Source organism: Aspergillus flavus, chromosome 2 (assembly GCF_009017415.1).
Source record: "Aspergillus flavus chromosome 2, complete sequence".
Classification (NCBI taxonomy): Eukaryota; Fungi; Ascomycota; class Eurotiomycetes; order Eurotiales; family Aspergillaceae; genus Aspergillus; species Aspergillus flavus.
Window position 1 is genome coordinate 3,061,669 of NC_092409.1, and position 24,597 is coordinate 3,086,265.

Here is a 24,597-nt window from a genome sequence, read left to right on the forward strand (position 1 = left end):
CCAAAATTGGGTCAGCAACTAGTTGAAGACGTGATCGGAACGAGAAGCACACAATCACCACCACCGCGAATCATTGCACAGCAACCCGCTCTAATTGCGCTCAAACAATAACCTTATTGCCTTGTCCATTTTTTACTAGCTAGGAAGTCATATGCCGAATATTAGGCCTTGAGAGAGTAACGGAGAGTCGATCATGATCACGAATTATCGATATAATGCGCATCAGAAATGGCACCATCGGCGGGTACTTCGGACGAACGCATGTACCCATTTGAACAATGCGACCCGCGACTATATAAACTGACATTTGGCCCCGCACAATCTTCCTATAGGCCTTGTACTGCATACATCGCTGAACCATAGCAAGTCATAATCTAAGACATCATGTCACAATCTAACCCGACACTCCTAACTCTTCAGAACCACCCTCCACCAAACCCTGCACCCCCTGCAACAGACCCCTCTATCTACCAAGTCCACCATGACGCTTTCGCAGCGGAGGGCCAGCCAACCACAACAGCTGGATGGCTAGAGCGAGCGCGCAAAGTGTCTAACATTCTTGCTCCAGATGCCTCGGCCAGAAGTAAAGACCAAAAGACACCCAGAGCTGAGATCTCTTTGCTGAAGAGCTCCGGTCTAACCAAGGTACTGGGTGATGTCAAGTATGGTGGTGGTGGACAGACCTGGGAGACAGGATACAAGGTCATTCGCGAGGTCGCTGCAGGAGATGGGTAAGCTTATATTGCGACATGGAAACGAGTGACATGAAAATTGTTAATTAGCTTTTTAGATCAATTGGTATGCTCTTGGGATACCATCTGCTTTGGTCAGTTACTGCACATATTGTGGGTACGGATGAACAAAAGGAGCGATATGAGAAACTGATCATTGAGAACAACTATTTCATCGGAGGTATTATACATCGAATTTCTAGAATGAAAACGACAGGCTAACTCTCCAAAGGGGCTGTAAATCCTCGAGATAACGATAGCCGAGTTACTCGTGCTCCATCGGGCGAGGGCCTTGTATTTAACGGATTCAAGAACTTCAACACGGGAGGAGTAGTCTCCGATCTCACCGTCCTGGAAGGTGTGTATGAAGACACAGAGGGTCACATTTTCGCCTTTGTACCGACCAACCAGCCGGGGATCGTCTTCTCCCATAACTGGAACAATATTGGACTACGTCTGACAGAGTCTGGCTCGGTCAAGATTGAAAATGTTCCCATCACTTGGGATGACGCTCTGGGATGGTCAAAGGAAACAAAAGCGCCCATTCCCGAAGTTCTCCAAGTCCCCTTTACTGCTCTTCTGTTGCCTACTATCCAGCTGGTGTTCTCTAATTTCTATATCGGGATCGCGCAAGGTGCTCTCCGCACGGCGAGGCACTACACCCTTACTCAAACTCGTGCATGGCCATTTGCCCATGACCCCAAGCAAAGCCCAACGGATGAGCACTACGTTCTGGCCCGATACGGGAAGTTCTTTGCCTCCTTGCGTGCTGCGGATGCCCTAGCTGATCGTGCAGGTAAGGAGATTGCCGATGCTTTCAATGAGCATGGGTCGAAGAGGGATTTGCCCGCGCGTAAACGTGGTGAGGTGGCTGAGTGGGTTGCTAGTGTGAAGGTTGTAGCGACTCATACCTCTCTAGAGGTTACTAGCGGCGTGTTCGAAGTTACCGGGGCGAGGTCAACCGCAGAGAAGTATGGGTTTGATCGCTTTTGGAAGGACGTGCGGACTCATACATTGCATGATCCTGTGGCTTACAAGGAGTCTGAGCTGGGACGGTTTTGGCTGTTGGATCAAGTCCCGACTCCTACGTGGTATACTTAGACGGTAGTACGTATCATACGGCTTAGCTAGGGCCATAATATCTAGATACTAATGGAGATGTATCTACGTTAGTTATCCAATATCAGTATTCGTGTAAGACTACTGGTACTTATGAAGTCACTGTTCATGTGTATACATGAGGGCTGCCTTGCTGCCATTTAATCCAGGCACACACTTTGCGCTGCGGGGAAATTTCCTCTTACTAAGCGGAATCTACTGACCAGTCACGCTTCCGATATATCCTCCAGCTTTCAAACAAAAACCATTGCTTGTAGAAGTGATGCGTTGGCAAAAAAATGCTGGTCTCGAAGCCTATTCCCATTGAAAGGGATTGTCCATGATCCAAATGATGGGCTTCACTAAGAATACCCCGACTTTCTTTTGTGATGTTTGTCGCGAAACTTTCCGCCGCCAGGAACACCTCGACCGCCATCTCAGGGGTCATTTAGGGGTGCGCCCTTTTAGCTGTTCCTTATGTTCGAAATCATTCTCACGAAGGTATGGACTCTTGCATATGGAGTCAAGACACCTAGCTCATCGCCACATAGAGACACATTGCAACGGCATACCAGCACGCATAGCGATCAGCAGAATCAGGCTCTTCTGGCGTCGAGGGCTAAAAGACCTCGAAGCAATCGCGCTTGTCAAAGCTGCGCACGGGAGAAACAGCGTTGTAGTGGGAATCCGCCTTGCACTCGTTGCATTAACAAGAATCGCACTTGTGTATTTGATCAACACTCCCGTGGTGGCAATGATGCTCGAAATAGATCATCCACAGTGCATGTATCGAGTCAAGATGGGACAGGACATGCCGAAATGAGCTTCAGTGGAGACATAAGTAAGTCTGGGCTCTTACCAGGTGACCAACAGCTAGTGGGGAGCGCTAGCGTTCAAGCGCTACCGGAGATAAGGCCCTTTTCCGATGCATTGGGCTATCCGAACTATATCCCCGACTTGGGCAATTTGTTCACATGGGGACCATTTGACTGCCTTGATGACCCGCAGTATAATCCTTCCCTCAACAATGGCGTTGGGTTCGGTGGTTTGGACTCACTCTGTCAGCAAGTTTCACTCCCATCCGAGCCTTCGGTTTTACAAACACCCAGGTCAAGCACACCTCTTGAACCAGCTACCCTGCACTCACTGCCTACTCCCGCGGAAGGAATTCATCAATCTTCCCAAACCGCATCGCACGTACTAAAGGATCCCACGGCATATAGCTCTGCATCTTCTAGAGGGGACCCAGATCCCCAGTCTGGCGATGATATACTGATAGCAGAAAACTTCTTCCATGTTAGGGCCGTGGACAATGAAACCTATGAGAAGATCCACGGCTTCTATCTAGCCCAGACAGACATCTGTTTCAAGAAGTTGGCTTTCCCGGACGTCAACCACCTCAATTGCTTGGTTCAGGTGTATTTTGAGTATTTCCATGCACAGATGCCATTTGTACATCCTGTTATGCTTGAAAACGACGGCTCGTGGATTCTAGTACTTGCTGTGGCAGTTATTGGAAGTCAATATACTAGAATGGCTATGGGTAAACAATACATCATAGTTCTCTCCGAACTCTTACGTCGTGCAATACCCCTTGATGTACGTCCAACGTTCCAATGAAACGCGATTTGGCCATGCTAACCGCTGCAGGCTGTTAAAGCGCTGCAATACGATGCAATGACTCTGGCGCAGTCAACTTTGCTGCTCAATGTTAACCTTGTGTTCAATGGTTTCCGAGACGATATCATCAACTTGCAGTTTCTGCGCACCTGGCTGGCTACGCTTATTCGTCCATTTCTTAAACCCCACAGTAAAAGAGATCCTGCCTTGCTGCATGTCTCCCGAACTGGGAATACTTACGACCGATGGCATGCATGGCTCCAAGCCGAAGCCCATGCCCGTCTGGTATATGCGTTTTTCTGTGCGTTACTATCTTGTTCTTGTACTCAACGGCAGGATAAATGGCTTACGTATGGATCCAGTGCTCGACTCGTTTTGTGTCGTATTTCATGATATGCCACCAAGCTATTCAGTGGATGATTTTGAGCACAGACTCCCTTCTCCGGACGAACTCTGGAGCAGCCAGGATGCTCACTCCTGGGAGTCACATCTTCAATCCTGCCAGGGTAAGTTAGAACCCGATACTCAAATCTTTTATTGTTAACTTTCACTAGAGCCACCGGAAATCACTCTAAGAGAATTTCTGTCGTCTAGCTGTAGCAATGACCATTCTCTTGAACAACTGCCCTGGTTCAATAGGTTGGTACTACTACTTGGTCTCTTTGTCGGAGAGAAACAAGCCGTGAATATATCCCAATCATCCGCTCGCTTTCTGGTGTCTAGCGGTAGTTCTTGCACATTACCGTACTTGCAGGAGACGCCCAACTCATCACCAAGTCTTGATCCCAGATACCAAGTTTTAGAGTCAAACTTCACACCAACAAAGTCAGCGGCCGCTTTCGCTGACTGCTTCACTATCTGCTATAACTTAGCCTCCATTTTTAGATACGCCTCTGTGCGCGATATACTAGCTTACACAGGGTGGCTTGCTACCAATGTGGAGAGTATCGCCGCCGGGAAGCGCATAGCTCAAGTGATGGAGAAAGACAACAAACGTGCGCGTAGATGTGTAATACACGCTGGTGCAATAATCAGGGAGATTCGTGGTGTCTCAGCTCCTGCATGTTACCATTGCTTCAGTCTCCTATTTGCGTTTCTGTACTTATGGGCCTATGAGCGGATCCATGCCAGCACTACTGCCGAAAGGCCCCATTCGAACCAGTCTGCTCCACATACGTTGCTAAGGATCGACCGCGACCCTGATCCAGTGCTGGAGAAACAGTGGATTGCTGGCGATGCCGACTGTCGACCATACCTGACCGGTGTTGGACTCCTTTTAGAACCAGGGGCTTCCACACGTCTCCTCAGGGAATGTCAACGTATTCTTAGATGCTTTGATGCGTGGCCGCATCTTCGGACAGGATTTATATATTCCCTCGACGAGCTTGTTGACGAGGTGAAACCGTTGACTGATCCCCCATATTCATGGGCCTCGTGATATACTGTCGCTTAGCTCCAGGTACTATTTCAACACTTCAGACGCTCAACCCACGAGAGCGTTTAGGCAGCTTGACATTACCGTCCTGCGCTTTTTTTAAATTATTACATTGCCATACGAGCGGAGCAGTTTTAATGCGACAAGGATGGTTGCTTATGCGTTATCCACCCGCTTAGTCCGTTGCGGAGCCGATAAACGATCCACTTCCCGGTGGAGAGGCAACCAGCCGAAGCGGCGTCTGCCTGTACTACAGGGAACAGAACTTCCTGGACAAAACTCTGAGCAGGCATTCTGGTCAAAATGAGGTTACAATTCGAGCATATCCCAGCTCGGTGATCGAGTGTCGGTGGAGATACCCACGGCAAGTGCCAGGGGATCAAAACTATAAGTACCCGGTGAGGTACTGCACTTGAGTGGAAAGTGCTCTGTATCAACCATCCATTTGATCAGAACCAGTGTGAAATATTTGTCTGCGGATCACCATGTCAAACATAGCCAATATGGCGGACGGCTTGGGTGTGCCCGTCCTGAAGACACAAGGTGCCAGCATTCTGATAACGCTCGTCATTGGGATCGGAACTTTACATATTGTCCGAAGCATTTACCGTCGCCATTTCCATCCACTGTCCCAATTCTCAGGCCCACCCGAAGCAGCTTTATCCACGAAATGGCTCTATAAGACTAATCAGGCAGGCTTCCCAGAGCATGAATTCGAAAGACTGCACGAGAAATACCGTACGGCTGTCCCCAAGAGAAATTTAGCTCATTAATATTGTGTATCATGCTAACAATATGCCCACCCTCAGAAACCAAGGCCCTCCGCATTGCCCCTAATGAACTTCACCTTTCTGACGTCCACCAATACAAAGTCATCTACAGCCAATCCAAGCCCTTCCTCAAGGACCCCCCTTTCTACAGCTCATTCAACATTGACCACTCGCTGTTTGCTGAAACAGATCCGGCGCTGCATAAAGAGAGACGCAAAATGTTGAATCCTCTTTTCTCCCGGGCGGGTATATTCAAACTTGAAGGTGTTATCCACACCAAGGCGGGCATCATGATGAAAAAGATCGACAGACTGAGGGAGAAGCACTTGATCAACGTTTACGACGCCTTTCGGTAATTCTCTCTGTTAGATTCCGCCAAAGTTGAGCATGTGGCTAATAACGAAAAGGTGCCTAACCACGGAGGTCATTATGGAGTTTGCCTTTGCGCGCTCCGCCAATATGCTCGAAGAGGAAGAATCGACATTCGACTCGTGGTTCTTGAGAGCTTTTGATTCAGTCGCTAGCGACATATGGACAGCTCATGAATGGCCTGTATTGCGGAGGATCGGATCATGTTTGCCAAAAAGTATCGTTAAGATAATGAACAAAAAGGTTGCGTCCTTTTTTGAAGTTATCAATGTGAGACGTGCCATGCCATTACAACTCTTTGTGTTAGGTATCACTGTCTGACCCTATCTTATTAGTTCGCCGAGAGCTGCATGAATTACTATGAGAAGCACGGCAATACCACATCTCATCCCGTTGTATTCGACCATCTTACATCGCTGTCCTATCCTCAGAAAATCACTGAAGCCATGGATATCTTGATTGCTGGAGCGGATACCACTGCATCTACCCTGACAGCAGCCCTACTCCACATTCTCGCGGATAAAAAGATTCAAACCAAATTGGTCCAGGCGCTGCAATCGGTGCAGCCTAATGAGCAGGGAATTTTGCCACTTATGGAACTTGAAAAGATTGGTTATCTGGTATAACCTTGACCGCGACTCCTTTTGACCCGGAACAGTTCACAGAACTGACAGAGATTTAGACGGCTTGTGTGAAAGAATCCTTGAGGGTCGGAATGCCCGTCCCCGGCCGGCTACCTCGCATTGTCCCCGACAACCTGGCTCAGCCCTTTACTGTCGATGGAAAGATCATACCTCCCGGAGTACGTATCTATCAAGTCGATTTCCACCAGTGCTCAACTCAGATAGATAAACTAACTTGTCCAGGCCGTCATTTCAATGTCCGCCTACACGATGCACTACAGCGAAGAGCTCTGGGGTTCTGATGCGCGAAGTTTCAATCCCGAGCGCTGGCTGCAGCCCGATTCCAAGAACTTGGACCAGTACCTCTGTACCTTTTCCAAGGGAGCTAGGATGTGCATTGGTCAGAAGTAAGTCCGGTTTCGCATATACAATACCTATACCTCGAACAGAATATTTCCCTTCCTTCTGGTTAGGACTGAATACTGATGGCCTCGTCATTTATAGCGTCGCATTCGCCGAAATCACAATTGTGATGGCATACATCTTCCAGAACTATAAGCTCAGTCTTCCATCTGATTTCCAGCGACCAAAGCAGAAGGACTTGTTCACGATGGAGTATGGGAAGCCCGGTTTACCGGTTAAGTTTGAAGCTGTGAATTAGAATATATGTAGCTTTTCCATGTGCATGTCTTGTGCTACGTTAGATAGTTTGGGTCCTGCAATATGACTTGTGTCGATTTAGATAATGTGCTTTGCATTAAGTATAACATTGCTTGTAGAATTGCTCACAGCGAATATTTCTGTCATAGAGCTACAAAGATTTCATTTTTGAGATGATGAGCCTAGTTGAATCCTTAAATACTCCAGATTGTCATATCCAGACAGTCCCCTATAAGATAATAAGTCTATAACCCACCCACCACTTCACAAACCATCAAACACAAAATTTAGACTAATGAACAGGCATCATTTTTAATACAGTCATCATGACTGGACCACGATCTATCCGGTGAAACAATAAAAACATGTCTCGGAAAGTAAGATCGACAATTTAAATCCAAAAAGGAAACCGGAAGTAAGCGAATCGGCCCCGTCGGCCCCGCCGGCCTACATTTCCGGGATCAACATTCGGTACTATGTAGGGAATCAAGACGGGACTTCCGGGATACTTTTGTCGGTTGTCTGGACATATTTCTTTGTAAGATTATAGTTATATATATGACAAGAGGTACTGTGACCGTGCTGTGCTGGTTTAGTAATTACTAGGACCAGAAGATGGTACTTTTTCCATAGAATCCGGCTTTGTATATATACTCAAGATGGCTAACTAAGGGTTCTTGGGGATGTCACTCCATGGTTGGTGAATAAATGCTGTTGTTTTATAATTTGAAGATCCTAGGTTAGTATTCGATGTAGCTGTTATGTGTAGTGTCAATTCTGGTAGCTGAACTGGAAACTCTGCTATTAATCTATATCAGAGGATAAATGTGCTCTCTGGTTTCTACAGTAGATTAAACTCGGTATATCGTGGAATGAATAGACCAACTACTGTCTTTAGAGTCCTAGATTTGATTTCCTTCGGTAGGTACCTCGAATATACAATCGTGCTGGTCTGTAAACGAGTTCGATATAAAAATTAGTAGATTCAGCTGAGTACAGTATCGAATGCGTGATAGTATGGACGAATCGGCAGAGAAGAATCCCTTTCTACAACAGTGACTTGAAACTTCATTCGACTCTCTGGTAAGTTGTGAAGTCATTGAGGTATTATGTATGATGCTTTAAGAAATCATCACCAGTATTCCAGGCTGCATTGTCAAGCGTGCTAAGTATATATATAAAAAAGAGGTTGTCAAGCCAGATTGATGAGTTTATATTCCGGACCTGGTTCTGCGTCCTTCCAGGCTCTGGGATGCATGATGCCTGTCGCGGCACGCTCTGCTACCTCCCCATGAAACCTGATTAACATAACATGTAGGAGGCAGGAGCACTTTCGTGGATTCAACTCCTCATAGCCGTAGCAGCTGTCAACAAAATTCTTATAAGGAAGGCGTGTTGAACGGAAAACACTTATAGCTATAATAGCAAATTGCTGAGACTCGTCTAATGTAAGGGTGCGAACGGCGGGGTTGAAGAAGCCACCGCACTGCCGCCTCTGACTGTCGTAGACTGGTAAAACGTTCACACAATCGTATCTATTAGTTGAAGATTCATATTGGCACTTTCCAAAGTAGTAGCTTTTGGCCATGACTGTGGAAGCACGGAATTGGAGGATCGATAGATTGGTGAACTTCTCAGGAAGTTGTTGCGGGCTTGGTCCCATGAGGTCTTCGTTTGGGCTCCTCTCAGTGAGGCTAGTATGGCGTGCATTTTGTACTTTTATGCGCGGGGTTCTGCCCGTGACCACTATGGTGGTACAGCAATTGGGGCGTCTGCAGGTCACCTTCTCTTGCTCCGTTTTTATTGTTTTGGTGTCTGATGTCTCTATTTTCTGGAATATTGTCGTCGGGGCTGGCTTCCTGAAAAGCGAGGTCTGGGGTAGGAGGCCACACATACTTGTCAAATCCCGTAAATTCCCAAACCTGGATCCAGCATATGTGACTGGCCCCTTCCACTCTATCCATGACCAGCTTGGGAAGTAAGGATTAGAGTCAGCACATGGGTTGGTAATGGAGGAACGCCTTTCGGGAGCTCCATCGCCAGCTGAGCACCAAAGCAGAGCGCGCACTATATTCGTATCAGGAATCGCATCATGGAATGTAGTTGAAAATAGCAGCGACAATTCCTCTAGGACGGCGGTAAAAGCATTGAGGATGTCATTGTCATATGTCAACTGCCGGCGTGTGTAAGCCTCCACATAATGCTCATAGCCGCTAATGAGTAAATCAGAACTAGGAGTCCCGGATAAAGTGGGCCATATTAAAGTAGAGACCGGCTGGGATGTGTGGTAGTTTAGCCACGTCTCAGGCCAGAGTCTGATAGTGCAGCGGAAGTAGTACTGATACGGCGAGATAAATAGACATCTGGGGGAAAGGAGCATCTCTTGATAGGTCCAGCCACGAGTGGAATGACGCGGTCTCTTCAATTCAGTTTCGAAAGATGGTGGCTTGGCTTGCAATTTGTACCCATCAATCACCGCAGTCGGAGTCTCAATAAGAGTTCCCTGCATGACACCTGGAAGGCCACTGTTAGCGTTCTCTCCCGCCATTGCCACAATGGTCAACCTGGCTCTTCTGTATATCAAATTCATTACTTGTATCTGATCTCTCTTGTTTGGGTCGTCTTGAACAATGCATATTGTGTCCACCCATAGGAACCGATACCCAATCTCCTTAACCAGAGCCATCCCATCTCGCACGGTACGTGGCAGGGTGGCATTCTTTGTACCGAATGCCCCCGGCATACGCAGTTGTGTAAGGTTCTCGGTGGTCGTTTGAAGCATTGGGGTCTGCCCCCATACATAACTCAACGCAACATATGATATTTCTGGTATTCTGACACGGAATGCTCGACTAGCCGCTCCTCGAGGATATCGACGAGCATTAGTCGCAAAATCCTTCGCTTTGTCCCGGACGCCAAATATGTGGGCAATTCTCCCATGCCGGTATGGACCTTCTTCATGGAAGGTGGACAACAATATTGTCCATGATCACGTATACAGCAATCTATCCATGAACGGATCCGGGTGGCATCAATCCGGCCTTGCCTAACCGCACAGTTGTCTTTGTCTTCTGCGTCGTCAATCAGGTCACTCAGAGTATAGCTGACATCTGGATAGCCCCACTCTGACTTCACTTTGATGGCATCTTGGGGAGAAAGACGGATTCTTCCATTTGGTTCGCCACTCCTACCGGTGATGTGCAGAGCGATACAAGCACCGTTCCTAGTGGCAGGCTTGCAAAATACCTCTGCCGTATCTGACCTTTCAGCCTCCTCGTAGTCACCCAAGTACATTGCCTGGACAAACAATTGACAAAGAGAACAGTGCAAGTTCTTCTTCAGGTCACTTATTGTTCCGAGGGATATTCTTTCGAACTCAGACTTTTTGCCTGTAAGTAAACCGATAGGATCCACGTCTTTGCATTTACATGTGTGATGATTGTCCCCGGCCCATACAATCGTAAAATAGTGGCAAAAAAGTAAAACCAAAGCAAAGGACAAAGGAAAAATAAAAGACAAAGCAGTCTGTACAGAGGATAAGATGATATGCCACATTGGAGGAATGGCTTGTGACATCGTAACGATATGATCTTTTATACGGCAACATGAGATGTTGAACCAACTCATTGATGTGCCGAGCTACAGGGCAACCGGAGAAACGCAATTAAAGAATACGACCCCGCATAAATCTGCTCAGATACGAGCTGAAACCCCGTGATTGCCTATCAACAAGACGTGTCACCTCACTTGCTTTACGTTGTCTAAGTGTGCAGAGGAACACAGCCACAGGGAGCAGTACTTCATACTCTATCTACCGCAGTAGGGGTGTGTATATCTAATTTGTTTAACATTCGATCCCCGTGAGATGGCAGAGTGCCAGTTTGAGCAGCTAAACTACTTGAGCAAGATAAATAGTCAGACCTCTCCTGTACCGACGTAAAATAATAATACCGTTGTCCAGTCCTCCAACCATCCATACCCCAATTCCACCCCCGAAGCCAACAGAATATTCTGCCGCTCCATGCCGCGACATAAAAATACCCAATGGTCCTATACGGAGTAGGGGGCGATTGCAATGTCGAGACCACCGTCAATCTGAGTCTTGATCGCGAGAGCCTTGGCTTGTAGAAGAAGGGGCTCGTTCGATATCAGAGCGTTGGCGAAATTGTCCAAGGCCGTTTTGAGAGACCGGAGATCGCTAAGAATCAGAGCTGGCCCCCCTTGAATATCTTCCCATGCAGGTGCTTCGGCTCCAACGTGAGTTAATGTAACCAAGGACGTCGGCATCAGCGATTGGATGTCGGCAGAAATAGTAGTTCCAGATGGAGTGTCCAAGGAGCTGGTGGATTTGATATCGGCCGTCGCATCATTCACGGTGGTAGCAAGGCTCTGCAAGTCGCTGCGAATAGTCATTGCTCCGGTTAAACCACTAGTAGGGAAACCACGGACATCATTGTAAAGGGTGTTAATTTGCGGTTCGATCTTTTGCGTTATATCGCCCTGAACTTTAGCTGCATCGCGGCGAAGAATAGGTGTAGCGGCCCGTGCACTTGAGTCGGACAATGCCCTCCGGCGAAGATAATTGAAACCGAGCACTCCTGTGCCTAGTGAAGAGCAGCTATATCGTCTAAAGGATCATAATCTCGTGAGCCCTGAGTGAGTGTAAAGCGGATCCCTTAGCTCCTTCCACCGAATGACTCGATTTCTCGATTTTCGCCGTATCGCATTCTTGAGGCTTTTTCTGGCCAGATCGACCCACGACTGCCATGCAGCTTCTTTGAAAGAAGCACACAAGATTCCTGATTTGTTGGATTCATGCAGCCTGCCTCAGGTGGAAGATTTTAGACAAGCTAACGAAAGTTAATTCGCGAGCGTTGCATCGGTGAAGAAAAGCTCTACATGTGGAGAGTATACTGATTCCCACGTGGGAACTTATTGCAACCTCTTTGGATGTAATTGCCAGTGGGGATGTAGCGCGCCTGTGGTTAACTTGATATCTGGGACCTGGTGCCCGGCAGCATTAGGTGTAAGTAAATCAACGCCTAGCAACTTATAACGAGACTAAATACAAATCCTGACATGGTGAGACAATTTTAAAGCGACTAGTGCTAAGCCTAGAGATTATCTGCTCTAGGCTTTAGATTAATGGAAGAGATGCATTTGTAATTAAGAAAGATGATTAGTTCTTTGTATTTTAAGCTCTTCTCCATCTCCTAGTTGCTTCCCTGTAGAGTAGACGGCCTTGGAAATTGGCCGAAGAGAATATTCCATACAACGGCATTATTCGACTGTAACTGTTACATTTCGAAACTCTAGCAATGGAACCGGTCCGGCCTGAAAAGGGTAATTCACCGTCAGCGAGCGAATTCGAGATATCTGCTATGTTGTGGGCACTTACTCCAATGAGGCACAAATGCGTCAACGTAAAAGTAGCCGGGCCTTCAGGCATGTACTCCGGTACCTGAAGGGTGAAGTTCTGATAATTTCCACTGGAAGGATGCGCGGTCGGCGTCCAGGGGCCAGCGTATAGCACATTTCCCAACTGGTCGCTGGGCTGAGGGCAGACGCCATCATTGCAGGAGTTAACAGCTAGAGCGATTCCCACCTCGATCCATGGTTGCTAAAATATAGAATAGAAGCATTAATTAGAGATACATAGGTGTCAAAAATAGCAAGAAGAAAGGCATATCATACCAATGATCCAGGTTTCAAGACCTGGGCAGTAAACTCACTGCCTCTACTCAGGACCGCACCGTCGGTTGGGGCCCCTAACTCAATCGTTTGCGCCGCAGTGAGAACAGCAAATGAGATAACGGGGAGCAAATTCTTCATGCTGGGTAGATTGAGCCAAAGAGAAACAGAATAGTAGGGGACTTGGAAATTAATACGTGGTCAGGTCTAAAGCTAGGGGGATCAGGTGCTATTTATCCTAACAGCAGCAGATGTCAATATTCTAATTTCGCGTCTGGATGTCTTGACTTCTGGATTGATCACATTATTTGCTAAATAAAAAGAACTATTTCATACCCCTTGCTTTTTATTCGTGCTATGCTAGCTTGTAGCTTCCTAGGCGATGTCAACTTTAGACCCGCAGGTATCGAGCTGCAGGTTAGGGTTCTCCCCTTGATTAGCGTTTCGTCTGATATTATCCTCTTAACCTATCGAATGTGGATTCTCCTATAGCAGGCGTTGATCGTCAGCCACTTGATCAGAACTATGCACCCTGTCATTCCGAACCTACTCTATATTCCTCGGTCGAGCTCGGAGTGGAGAACCTCATCAGGCAGCCCAAGATCGCGCTATCCCGTGGAGAGAAAGATCATCACTTGTCATCGTGCGCTTGTTACCCCTTGGGCAACCGAATAATACATTTCCTAATACGAGTATCCTAAACATGCTCGTCGTTTCAAGGCATTCATATAAATAGCTGTTCGGTCTCCCATACAGAATACAGTATTATCTCGTAATATACATCTAAATTAAAGGGGTAGAATGGACAGATAATTAGATCTAATTCATTTTGTCGAAGTGCCTATATGGTCTAAATACTGGTTATAGATTAGGTGATCTCCGGGTAGGCAGGCTGCCTACTGTCTTGGTTGGACTTTTTTTTTTTCTTTTTTCTTTGCAGTTTTCGATATATTGAGCAAAACTCCTATTCGAAGGGCTTATGAAGAGAACTAAGAATGCTGTAGTTGATGTGCAGGAATGTCTATAAAATGTAATAAGTGGTGTATCTATGACAATAACTGGTGTTGGGGAAGGTAACTATTATAAGCTGCGTTTAACTAAAGTAACAACAGTTAGCCAGTGTATTGAGAAGGGGACATGGGTTGCTACACATCCGTCACTACTTTGGTAGGCATAGATACTAGAGATAAATATGTGCAGAATCCCAAATATACTCTTGCTTATTCTTGATGAATTACTATATCCCCGACCCACCAGCCCAAATATGATTGGCGCGCAACATAAACCCCTACCTTTTAGCTTTCTTGCCTCAAGTAAGCCATAAGTCCATCGCTAATTTACATCGTAGTCCAGCTATAAATTCCACCCTGCCTACTCTAAAATGTAGGATTTTTCACAGATCCTACTCCCAGTATAGACACTTCCTCTCCTACTATCTACCTCAACTTTCTCTGGCAATAATGGCCCCCAAAATCGGCCTCATCATCTGCAGCCAGCGCACTCCTCGCGCCGGTCTCCACATCGGAATAACCATTCTAAACGATCTCCAATCCGCCGGCAGTGTCCGCACAAACGCAGTAACACTATCACTCATTGATCTGACAGAGTGGAATCTTCCCATGTACAACGAACCAGGCATCCCGTCGCAGATCCATTCATCAGACCAATACCTCCATCCGCATACGCAGAGATGGTCCGAAGAGATCGCCTCCTATGCGGCGTTTGTGTTTGTGACTCCACAGTACAACTGGGGGTATCCAGCTAGCATTAAGAATGCGATTGACTACCTGTACCACGAATGGAAGGGTAAGCCCGCCATGATTGTCAGTTATGGCGGGCATGGAGGCGGGAAGGCGGCGGAGCAGTTGAAGCAGGTGTTGTGTGGTGTTCGGATGAGGCCTCTTGAGCGGACGGTTGGGATGACTTTTCCCAGTAAAGAAGTGTTGATGGTTGCTGCGGAGGGGCAGGAGTTGGACTTGTCTTTTTGGGAGGGAGAGAGGAGAGAAGTGGTGGAGGTTTTTGGGGAGATGGTGAAGTTGCTGGTAGAAGCTTGAGAGCTTATGTTCTGATGTATAGAGGTAACTCCGATTTTGTGTCTGTATATTGGTGTCTTCATCCTGTTTGTTGAATACTTCGTTCAATATATTTTTAATCTGCTCTGAGTGATCGCAGCTGCTGTAGGCCGAATTCTAAGGGCTTGGCAGCCACTAGGGAGTATCCCCGGACATATTTCAGAGCATTGCTGATAGTCTGCTGTCGCTTTGAAATGGTGATAGAAAAGTCAATGGGTTTATGGAAACCATCCGACTCGGAGAACAGAGAAACGGAGGTGGAGATAGCATCTTCCAGGGTAATAAGCGTAGAGTTTGTCACACAATCCAATACACCCATGAGGGGTTGAGAGTACTCAGCAGATGGGCGAAGTGGTGCACTATTGTCCCCGTGTTGTTGAACATACGGAACAGCCGGCACCACTTCAGCAAGATACCAACCGTTTATCTGGTCATGTATGACCATGGCTCGTTGCACAAGTCTCTTCAGCTTCATCCCGTAGTTTCCACTACGTAGGATACCCGTAATTTCCTCAAGAAGCACAGGAATATCAACCAGCCAGTCGCAAAGCTTCGATCGCAGGACACAAGCCCAGCTTGCAGGTGTCAACGCGGTCTCTTCCGTTTCCCGCAGGAACTCCCGCCAAGGAGACCGTGCGAGAAAGCACGGCTGTCGTAGGTTCATATCTTGGACAATCTACCGCTTGTCAGCCGATAAGCCCCAGTGATACATCAAAAGACATACGAAAAACGCCCGTTGCGATTCCAGCATCGCCCGCTCAAACGGCTGCTGGAACCGACCAATGTCACAATTCTGAATGAGAGCCTTAGTCCCATGTGACAACTGATTCCACCGACCATTATCGGCATTTGTCAAGAGCTGTCACATATTAGCCTAGCTTGGAGCAAGAGTGGAAGTACCATACCTCACACAACTGCAATACAATCGACGCACAGATAGTCTCCGATTGAAAGCAACGCCCAGGATCATCTAGACACAAGCGTAGCGCCTCAAGACTCTGGGCATATTTCCGCCAAGAATCTTTAGAAATAGTCCCCTCGCTAGCCAAGAGATCCGCATACACAGTACAAAGACAAGCAACGGCAGAGTCTAGAGCAACATTTCGCCCCAATCGACCCGGAATATACTGATAAAAGCCCCCATGTGAGCTCAGGGGGAAAACCATCTGACTCGTAGAATCCTGCAGAATATAAACCAGATTTGCCCCATCATGATCCCGACTCGAAATTAAGGGCCAACAAATCCTTTCATAAGAACGAATGGTGTAATAATTGTGATTCCCCGAGGATCTCGATAAAGCCACAGTCTCATCCGGATCAGCACCAACTTCTTCTAGGAGGTACTTCTTCTTCCGATAATGAGCCAGGAGAGATGCATTTTCATTGATAAACTTATACTTTGTTTGGTAGCCTGGGCAAATGCGCCCAGAGGCGACACAGGCCGTGCATGCTGGTGCCCTGTTGTCGCACTAGGGGAAGGTTAATCACCAATTTTCTTTTTCTTGTGTGCCCTTTCAGTGGCCCTTACTTTTTTCTTACGCTTCCGACAGGTTTCGCAGCCGATGCTATGGGGAACGCCCACCATGGCTTGAAACAGGAGGATGCCCAACCTAGTTGGTGGATGGCTGGCCTCATCTGAGTTATCAATCAATCACTTTGCAGGGCTGGGGTCCCTTTGTGCTGACTAAGATGAGCCAAGCCATGCACGTTGATTAATGCGTCAACCGAGTGTACCAAATCAGACTGCTCATATCCTTATTTTAGAATGGTTGGGGGCGGAGTCATTGTTTCTCCCACTGGATATATCCTGCCTTAAGAGCTATTGTATGGATAAGGATTGAAGTGGGTGGGGAGATGTTGCACATACCTGAGGCACCGAACGGGTGAGAGACCCTTCGGCGGCTAAAAGTGGATCCTGGAATCGTAGGTAAATCTTTCATGACCCTTTCAATTCCCTCCATGAATGCTCGAACAATTACTGTCAAAGCGTAAAGAATGAGATTAAAGGCAATGGGGCAATGACCAGTCGCTCGTTCTGTACGACCCAAGATCCTTAAGGTGTTTCAAGTCCACCACCGGACAATGCAGATCCATGCCGGACAAAGCGCCAGTCGCTCCACCTGCACTTGTTCCTATGCAACGCTGGACAAATCAAAGGGACAAGCTGGACTAAACCGTGAGGGCTGAGGCTTCCTGCACTTCTGCAAGGCTGAGCAAGTAGTATTTAATTCGCTTTACACCCGTGCTGATCAGTCAATGTTTTCCCACATACCCTTCGATATTTAAAGTCGCGAGCGACGAAACACACTCTCTTACTCTTTCCATTCTACTCAGCTGAGACCGGTCTGGACTGGTCGGATTAACGTTCATTTTGAAAATGTTTTTGCAGTCTGTCTTAGCGCTGTCCCTGGCGCTGCCCTCTCTTTCGACCGCTGCACGACTCTTTGCAACCCACTACGATGGCAACGTATACTCTCTCAACTTGGAGGAGAAGGGCGATAAATTCTCGCTCACGAAGACCCACAATTTGACCACATGCGGCGGTGCCGGCTCGACGAGTGCGCTGACAGTAGACTCTGCCCGCGGGCTCGTATGGTGCGTTGGGGAAGGCACTCCCGGTGCATTAACCGCCTTGAAGGTCTGGAAAGACGGGAAGATGTTCGAGGAAGTCGTGACGGTAGAGACACCTCCTGGCGGAGTGGACAGTGTCACATACGGGATAGATAAACAGTTCCTCGCGATAGCGCATTAGTATGTTCCATCCTGTGGTACCAATGATGCTGCACTCGATACTAACCACGGGACATAGTGGCAACTCCTCCATCTCACTCTTCAACATCCCCTTTGCGGACAAGCAGCAAGTGAAGCCCTTCGATGTGGTGAAGTTGCCCCCGCCCAAAAATGTCACCGAAAAACAGCCCAAGTCGCAACCCCATCAAGTCCTTCTCGACCCCACCGAATCGTTCATCCTGTCGCCTGATCTGGGATCCGATGTGATGCACGTGTTTGCGATTGACCACAAGTCGGGTAAACTAAACAAGTGCGGGTCCAACTCGACGATCTACTATGATAAGGGAAGCGGGCCACGTCATGGAGTGTTTGTGACCTCGAGTGAAGGCCACCACGCACGGCGGGCCAGGAGTCCGCATAGGGAGCGGCTGATGGGGCGCGAGGGGAAGAAGACGACATTGTATACCGTGGAAGAACTCCGCGGCAATGTGTGTTCTTTCGACGTGTCATATGTGAACAAAGGGTGCCCCGTGTTCAAGCCGTTGACATGCTTCCGCCCTTACCCCGGCTCAAACTTTCCCTCGAATACAACGACATTAGGTGAAATCCGGGCAGCGGGACCGACCCTACATATCTCTGTTCGCAAGGATGGTAAATTCGATGGAAAGGATTCTCTGGTGACGTTAAAGCCAGGACAGAAGACGGTGACCGACGGCGACCTGTTTTCGTCCGGCGGCAAGACCCCGCGCAGCTTCGTGATCAACAGGAAGGGGGACCTGGTCGCTGTGGGTAACCAAGATTCGTCCACTATTGTCATCATCAAGAGGGATCCGAAGACTGGGGAGCTGCTTAATGAAGTCGCTTCTCTGCTGGTTGGCGAGGCGCCCGCCGAGGGAACTTGGGGTGGCTTGAGTAGCATCGTGTGGTACGAGTAGATGTCTTGTAGTTGGATACTGAATACATTATCTCTTGACCATTCGTACTTCAGAATAGAAAACGCGCCTGTCAGCTTCATATATCTTGATGTATGTCTTTGAATATCATTCCAAATGCAGATCTTGCGGGTCATTCAAGTACAGAGTGTAACAGAACACCAAAATGCCACCGTAGTGTATATAGACCGCCCAGCGATGTTATAAACACAACCACACCAAATTGCAAACCAAACAAAAACGAGAAAGAAGGAGAAAACGAAAAGCCCAGCTTATCAATCATCCTATCGTGCGTGGCATGTACGTTTAGTCCAGCCCCTGGAAAGTTGATAGACTGGGGCGGCTTGTGGACGAATGCATTGTCGCCAGCGTAGATATCATCATTGAAGCGTAATCCTTTTGAGTAACCGTGACCCTCAACATTAATCGTAACATCCGTAAAACATGATCCTGCAGCGTAAATTTCAAAACGTCGCAAACCTCTCACTTAAATTCAAGTTGGAACGCCTTCCACTTGCTTCCTATGGTACGACAGCGCGGACAACCCCGGGGAGGATAGCTCGTTGGACCGTGTGACATGGCGCTACCCGGGCTTGACGTCACATTCCTAAATGATGCAGTGGGACTGCTGATGTACATCCCTACACAGTCACGGCATACCCCACAAATGCATTCTGTGCAAGCATAACATTCGCTTAGCGCCCAGGGCCGATGGCAGCTAGCACAGTAGACCTGGACATCCTTTTGCCGAAACGATGCTGGAGTTGGGTTGGAGAAGCGATGATGCTGGCGGGGGAAAAGATTTAAACCAGGGCTGGAATCGGGTTTCGCCAATGGCCCAAGATGACCCGAGAATGCAAAATTCTTCCCTGACGCAGTCGATGCCGAGTCCAAAGAAGACTCAATAGACGGGAAAGGCTCCAGGTCATTGTCGCGGCTGCGGGCTGTTTCATAAGGTGGAGGTGTCAAGGACTTGTGCAAAGGGGAAGCACCAAAAGAATGTGGTGGAAATGGGCGATGGGAATTGGGTGGGGGCAATCCGCCCGCTGACTGGAAGGCAGGAGGGAGTGATGACCGATTCCCTGGGGCAGAAGGAGCAGAAGTGATGTTCGAAATCAGAGGTGCGAGGGTCGGTGACCGACCGACCTGGGACGGAACAGTTAAAAGCTGTTCGCGCAGAGACAACGGGTGAAGCCGTCGCTCCTCGGTATCTGATAGCGAACTCACCTCTGACTGTCGGTCATCATCTGCCTCCGTGGCCGACGTAGCCGCCTCAATCAGATCCTCCCAGCGCTTGCCTTGGGCCCATGCTGCTGTCTGCGGTTCAGCGGATAGCGCTTTGCGATCGCCCAAGCTAGGGCGCCGGCCATATTCCTTTGACTTGACCCGGTCATGTTTAGGTTTTCGCGCCGCTGATATTGAGGACTTGCGAGGACGGGGCAATTTATCCCTTCTCTGGATGGGGGGAAGGGTTGACGAGCGACCAGGAGGCGAGTGGTTGAGAATGGATGGTAGAAGTTCTCGTGGGCGTGGTGAAAAGGGTGGCAATGATTCCTGTTTGAAATGGTCGCGAAGGGAAGGCAGCTCAATAGACGACCGCATGCGGTCTCGTCCAATATCGTTATCAGAGTGAGTTTCCTTGAAAAGATTATTAGCTTATTTTCCGAGAAAAACAAGAAAACGGGTGGGGGGAAGTTAAGAAACAAAAAAATTTGGCCCACATACCATATCCGTATCCCAGTCCGAGGCTAATCGGTTATGGTGCAATTGAGCTAATGCGACAGCAGCAGTTGCGGCAGCGGGATGAGCTTCATCAATGCCCCGTGGGGTTGCGGGTGAGCTGGCGTCCGCGACGTATATATCTCGGTCGGCTACATTCAAGCGTGTCAGCTTCTCTAACCTGACATACAAAGTTATGACCTGTCAGTCACTAACCATTGCGACGGCGGGATTGAGCCTGATTTGGCGGAGATATCTGAGCTCGTTGTTCCGGAGGGGTGGTAACCATCAAGATAAAGCTCTCCTCGGTGGCCGGGAGCTTCGGAATGTAGTTATTCGGATGCGCCCGACGGATGTGCTCCTGCATGGAGCGATAGCGTTTCTCCTATAAGGGCGCATAGCAACGTTAGATGTCAAGTTCTATATAAGTTTTGAAACGGGTGGATAAGGTAATAAGCTCAGATAAACATGGAATGCTGGCCTTTTGGCACGATAAAAGCGTCGTACAGCTGCGATAGCCGGCGTTGCTGGAAGTGGGGCTCCGATCGATCGGCCGACACACAAAGGAAAGATGGGGGAAATACTCACACCGAGGCATCTTTTCCGACAATTGGAGCCGTCATTATTCTTCAAGGGACAGACGACCTCATTATTGGCGTCGGTGACAGAGAAAGAACTAGTCAAAGACGCTCGAGGCGGCATGGTCTGCATGAATCCGTCTCTGGCGGCGGGGTGAGTGGACGGGGGGAGGCGAACAACTCAGGTGCTAATGTATGAAAGGGAGATAATCCCATAAATCGATCAAATGAGAAGTTTCAATTCAAACAGCAGAACCCAGCCGACAAGCACATGCTCCATCAAAGGAAATCAAAAAGATCCGCGATGTTTTAAAAATAAATCGCATGCGATCTATGGAGGGGTAGAGGGGTTATGCAGACTAGGGGGAGGAAAGTGATCAAAGTGGTGGAATGAATTGAAGTTGGAAAGGAAGAAAGAAGGAAAAGGTACAGAGAGATCTATAGGGCTTGTGGGGATAGAGAAATGAGTAATAGTGCAATGCTCCAGTGCTTTGCGACGAGACGTAAGTAGTAGTAAACTCTTACTCTGGAGTCGTCGAGTACTAAGTTAAAGGTCGCTGTAGCAGTCAAGGGAGAGGGGAAAGGGAAACTAAGGTCAATTAGTGGCAGTCACTAACGTACTGTTAGTGGGTAACTCAATACTCTCTCTCTGGAGCTTACTCCGTAGTGAGTGCCGGTACGGAGTTGTAAAGACGGAAAATGTAATTTATAGCCCAAGGTGACAGCCCGGGGGGATGACAAACAAAAAAGGGACTATGAAGAAGAACAATAAAAGACGACGCAAGGACAAACCAAGTAAGGAAATCGAAGAGGATAAAAAAAAGAAGAGCGAAAAAAAAATTGAAAAGGAGAAAGCACAAGAGAAATATAAGAAGCAAAACAGACAAAAGTCTCCAGTCTAGTAGTCTCGTGTGGGTGGGCGAAAAAAAAAGCAGTAGATACCGCAGCTTAGCTCCTTTGCTTTAAATGGTCACTCAGTCGTATTGCGTGTAAATTTGATTAATTACTGGGTACGGATACCTCACTAAACCCCTAAGGGATGGGGGCCCTCAGCCCCCGGGAACCGCCGACCGCGTGGCCTCACAACCGGTTATGCAGGAGGCAAATGGGCTGAAAGATTCAACTTTGAGAAAGGACCAAGAACGGACAAAGGAATGACCCTTCATAGTGAATCGACATTGCGGTGCGGGTTTCCGTCAAAGACTTGCCCGTTGCATACAGATACATAAAGGTAAACCTATATAAAAGGGCTCCGGGTAATAAAAGCCCCATTCAAGGGAATAATGCCAGACTGCACAACCAAGGTTTGTGACATGGTAAATACCACCTCGTACCAGGGAGTGACAAAATATTACTACCATAGTTGTTCTTCCTATGGGTTCGTCGTCCGATTGCGAACACCTATCGTATGTTGGTATTGATACATCATGTACATGATTCGGTGGGTGTTGAACCTTAGCTTATAATATCGCATCTGAGTAAGAGGTCGATAGCTACCACCGTAGCACCTGCCGATAAGCATATCCCTTGATCGATATGATTATCCCTTGGGGCTTATCGCGTGGTACAACATGAGCCCTCCTGTACATTGGAACCTTCAACAATAGAGTCAACCCGGTATTACTAGTTGAAACAGGAAAATGAAAAAGGAAAAAGAAAAAGATTTTGATCGCCGGCATAACCGCCCAGAGACATGGTTCATTTTTGGTATGCTCTCGTTTTATTGTAAAATAGCCTCCCGAGCCTGCATTCCTTTGATCGAGAAGAGTTGATGATGATATGATATGAGCTCATACATTTTTCGGTCGCTCCTGACATGCATTGAAGACACTGTCAACTGGTCGACGTAAGTACTAATAGTAGTACGGCGTAGTACATAGCAATCAAAAAAAATCAATGACACTCCCACTTGCTACTCAAAAACTTTAGTGTAGGTGTACGGAGTAGAATGAATCCATTTTACCTCGGGTGACATGACCGTACGGTATGAAAATTTTCTGGGAGGGGTGCATTTATTTGAACTCACCGAGGAATTCATTTCTCTAAATCATTCGGGCAAATGATGATCATCCTTGTAAAGGGCTCAACTCTACTATACGAGGCAATAACCTGAACTTTGGAGTGTTTCGCATACAAGGCTCTTGCATCCCCCACTAACCTAACTTAAGGAGGTCCAGTCTGAACCTCACTACTGGGACATGGAAAATATGGCATGTGGTAAATGAACGGAGGCCATCATTACCGTATCGTACATACATACATACAGACAGACAGACTTTTACGGTACATAGATACAAACCAGCATTTCGGAAAGGCCGGTGGGACCGCTTCCCCTCTCTGGAGGTTTGCGACAGCTGCAGGTAAGCATAAGGGGGATTTTTGCCAAGTTCCAATCCCTCGAGAAATGTTCACATTTCGAGTAATGGAAATTCTCAGAAGATGACCAAACTTATCTAATAGAATGAATTTGAGTATATCGGATGATACTCCTATGACTAGTCAAACCAGGGTTTTTAGGGGATAGTTCACTACTAGTGAATCGCGATGATACGAAGTAGCGCTAAAAAGCGACCATGTGCAACCTACCCCTCCTGACCCCTCCCACCTCTCCAGCTCTCCCCAGCTCCGAATGTTGAGCTTCCCATGCAACCCGGCCCAGAGCTCAAAGCTCGAGCTTTCACAAGTTTTCTGGTGCTCCGTCGGACTATCACGGATCAGGTTTAACTCGGTGGCGACATTCCAGCTTAGCCAGAGTAGCGGCGCCGCCACTCCAGTTCCTTATTCCCGTCCGAGTGGGGCCGGTGTTGAAACAGAAAAGAAAAAAAAGAGAACGCGACAACAAAATAGAAATTAAAAATGACGGATTAAAAATAAACAGGTGGAAAATTTTTGCAAAAAGTATTTTATTTTTATCTTTGGCTTCCATTGATGCTTCGAGAACGTGGCGATCGAAGAAGTTTTGCCTTAGAAGGATGAGGCGTATAGGATATTCCATGGGTTCGAACAGCACAAGGGACCTCGGAGAGAGAGCAAATCCACCTTCAAAGTCCTGCTCAATCAATGTTCCCCATAACCCTCAACGGCTAGTGTCCTCCTGAGCGCACACTATTCTCCCACGCGGAAGGGAGGGGTTGGTGCCCAATTTATTTAAGCGAAGAAGACGCCGTTTATTCCCGTCCGTGAGTTTGGATCTTCAGTAGACTTGGAAGTTGACCCCTACCTGAGGGTATTTCCTCTTTAGTGCACTAAGACATGCGGTGACCTTTAAAATTGTAGCCTGATTTTTTATTTGCATACTACTACGCATTGCCCGGAAGGGAACAACTACAGACGGTACAGATGTCCCGAAGGATGCACTAGCTGTACGGAGAACCAATTGAGGTATTCTATTCGGACGACTTCCTCGGGAGGCTGGAGGACGTCCATACTAGTCTATAGGTACGTCGTACCTAGCTTAACTATTGCCCTAAGGGACAAGGATTGTGATTGTTCTGGAAAATGTAAAGTTTCATACTATACCCACATGGCTGACCGATTGAAAATTTTCTCATCGAATGAGAGGTTGACAT

General features: G+C 47.7%; 12 protein-coding genes across 12 annotated transcripts; 6 read left to right on the top strand and 6 right to left on the bottom strand.

Annotated features, from left to right (window-relative positions):
• The first annotated feature begins 63 nt into the window (after positions 1–63).
• On the top strand, positions 64–1,896 carry F9C07_1245403 (thermophilic desulfurizing enzyme family protein). The gene is made up of 3 exons (XM_041289727.2): positions 64–731; positions 791–912; positions 964–1,896. The coding sequence occupies exons 1-3, from the start codon at positions 385–387 to the stop codon at positions 1,830–1,832; spliced, it is 1,338 nt and encodes a 445-aa protein (XP_041142800.1). The 5' UTR covers positions 64–384; the 3' UTR covers positions 1,833–1,896.
• A 410-nt stretch (positions 1,897–2,306) lies between these two features.
• Positions 2,307–4,135, top strand: F9C07_2054785 (uncharacterized protein; the record flags this gene model as incomplete). The annotated part of the gene is made up of 4 exons (XM_071508576.1): positions 2,307–3,323; positions 3,480–3,750; positions 3,812–3,955; positions 4,089–4,135. The coding sequence occupies 4 exons, from the start codon at positions 2,307–2,309 to the stop codon at positions 4,133–4,135; spliced, it is 1,479 nt and encodes a 492-aa protein (XP_071363800.1).
• A 1,081-nt stretch (positions 4,136–5,216) lies between these two features.
• Positions 5,217–7,396, top strand: F9C07_1245445 (cytochrome P450 oxidoreductase). Its single transcript, XM_041289729.2, has 7 exons — positions 5,217–5,622; positions 5,694–6,006; positions 6,062–6,293; positions 6,359–6,643; positions 6,706–6,825; positions 6,890–7,053; positions 7,151–7,396. The coding sequence occupies exons 1-7, from the start codon at positions 5,370–5,372 to the stop codon at positions 7,305–7,307; spliced, it is 1,524 nt and encodes a 507-aa protein (XP_041142802.2). The 5' UTR covers positions 5,217–5,369; the 3' UTR covers positions 7,308–7,396.
• A 510-nt stretch (positions 7,397–7,906) lies between these two features.
• On the bottom strand, positions 7,907–11,048 carry F9C07_2129053 (heterokaryon incompatibility protein-domain-containing protein). Its single transcript, XM_071509105.1, has one exon. The coding sequence runs from the start codon at positions 10,086–10,088 to the stop codon at positions 8,499–8,501; it is 1,590 nt and encodes a 529-aa protein (XP_071363801.1). The 5' UTR covers positions 10,089–11,048; the 3' UTR covers positions 7,907–8,498.
• F9C07_2252619 (uncharacterized protein) lies at positions 10,112–11,048 on the bottom strand (the record flags this gene model as incomplete). Its single annotated transcript, XM_071510087.1, has 1 exon — positions 10,112–11,048. The coding sequence occupies exon 1, from the start codon at positions 10,931–10,933 to the stop codon at positions 10,112–10,114; it is 822 nt and encodes a 273-aa protein (XP_071363802.1). The 5' UTR covers positions 10,934–11,048.
• Positions 11,049–11,356: 308 nt separating this feature from the next.
• F9C07_2851 (hydrophobic surface binding protein A-domain-containing protein) lies at positions 11,357–13,138 on the bottom strand (the record flags this gene model as incomplete). The annotated part of the gene is made up of 3 exons (XM_041289741.1): positions 11,357–11,910; positions 12,659–12,926; positions 13,001–13,138. The coding sequence occupies 3 exons, from the start codon at positions 13,136–13,138 to the stop codon at positions 11,357–11,359; spliced, it is 960 nt and encodes a 319-aa protein (XP_041142804.1).
• A 1,319-nt stretch (positions 13,139–14,457) lies between these two features.
• Positions 14,458–15,051, top strand: F9C07_2850 (putative NADPH-dependent FMN reductase Lot6; the record flags this gene model as incomplete). Its single annotated transcript, XM_041284742.1, has 1 exon — positions 14,458–15,051. One exon carries the CDS (start codon positions 14,458–14,460, stop codon positions 15,049–15,051), a length of 594 nt encoding a protein of 197 aa, XP_041142805.1.
• A 94-nt stretch (positions 15,052–15,145) lies between these two features.
• On the bottom strand, positions 15,146–16,235 carry F9C07_2849 (uncharacterized protein; the record flags this gene model as incomplete). The annotated part of the gene is made up of 3 exons (XM_041289742.2): positions 15,146–15,745; positions 15,794–15,928; positions 15,975–16,235. The coding sequence occupies 3 exons, from the start codon at positions 16,233–16,235 to the stop codon at positions 15,146–15,148; spliced, it is 996 nt and encodes a 331-aa protein (XP_041142806.2).
• Positions 16,236–16,402: 167 nt separating this feature from the next.
• F9C07_2848 (uncharacterized protein) lies at positions 16,403–16,654 on the bottom strand (the record flags this gene model as incomplete). The annotated part of the gene is made up of 2 exons (XM_071511023.1): positions 16,403–16,519; positions 16,598–16,654. 2 exons carry the CDS (start codon positions 16,652–16,654, stop codon positions 16,403–16,405), a joined length of 174 nt encoding a protein of 57 aa, XP_071363803.1.
• Positions 16,655–17,446: 792 nt separating this feature from the next.
• On the top strand, positions 17,447–18,734 carry F9C07_2846 (Lactonase, 7-bladed beta-propeller-domain-containing protein; the record flags this gene model as incomplete). The annotated part of the gene is made up of 2 exons (XM_041289730.1): positions 17,447–17,820; positions 17,879–18,734. 2 exons carry the CDS (start codon positions 17,447–17,449, stop codon positions 18,732–18,734), a joined length of 1,230 nt encoding a protein of 409 aa, XP_041142807.1.
• Positions 18,735–19,214: 480 nt separating this feature from the next.
• F9C07_2198274 (putative transcription factor RfeD) lies at positions 19,215–21,161 on the bottom strand (the record flags this gene model as incomplete). Its single annotated transcript, XM_071509429.1, has 4 exons — positions 19,215–20,369; positions 20,457–20,602; positions 20,667–20,835; positions 21,039–21,161. The coding sequence occupies 4 exons, from the start codon at positions 21,159–21,161 to the stop codon at positions 19,215–19,217; spliced, it is 1,593 nt and encodes a 530-aa protein (XP_071363804.1).
• A 2,074-nt stretch (positions 21,162–23,235) lies between these two features.
• Positions 23,236–23,882, top strand: F9C07_2844 (uncharacterized protein; the record flags this gene model as incomplete). The annotated part of the gene is made up of 3 exons (XM_071511022.1): positions 23,236–23,245; positions 23,320–23,388; positions 23,587–23,882. 3 exons carry the CDS (start codon positions 23,236–23,238, stop codon positions 23,880–23,882), a joined length of 375 nt encoding a protein of 124 aa, XP_071363805.1.
• Between the last annotated feature and the right edge of the window lie 715 nt (positions 23,883–24,597).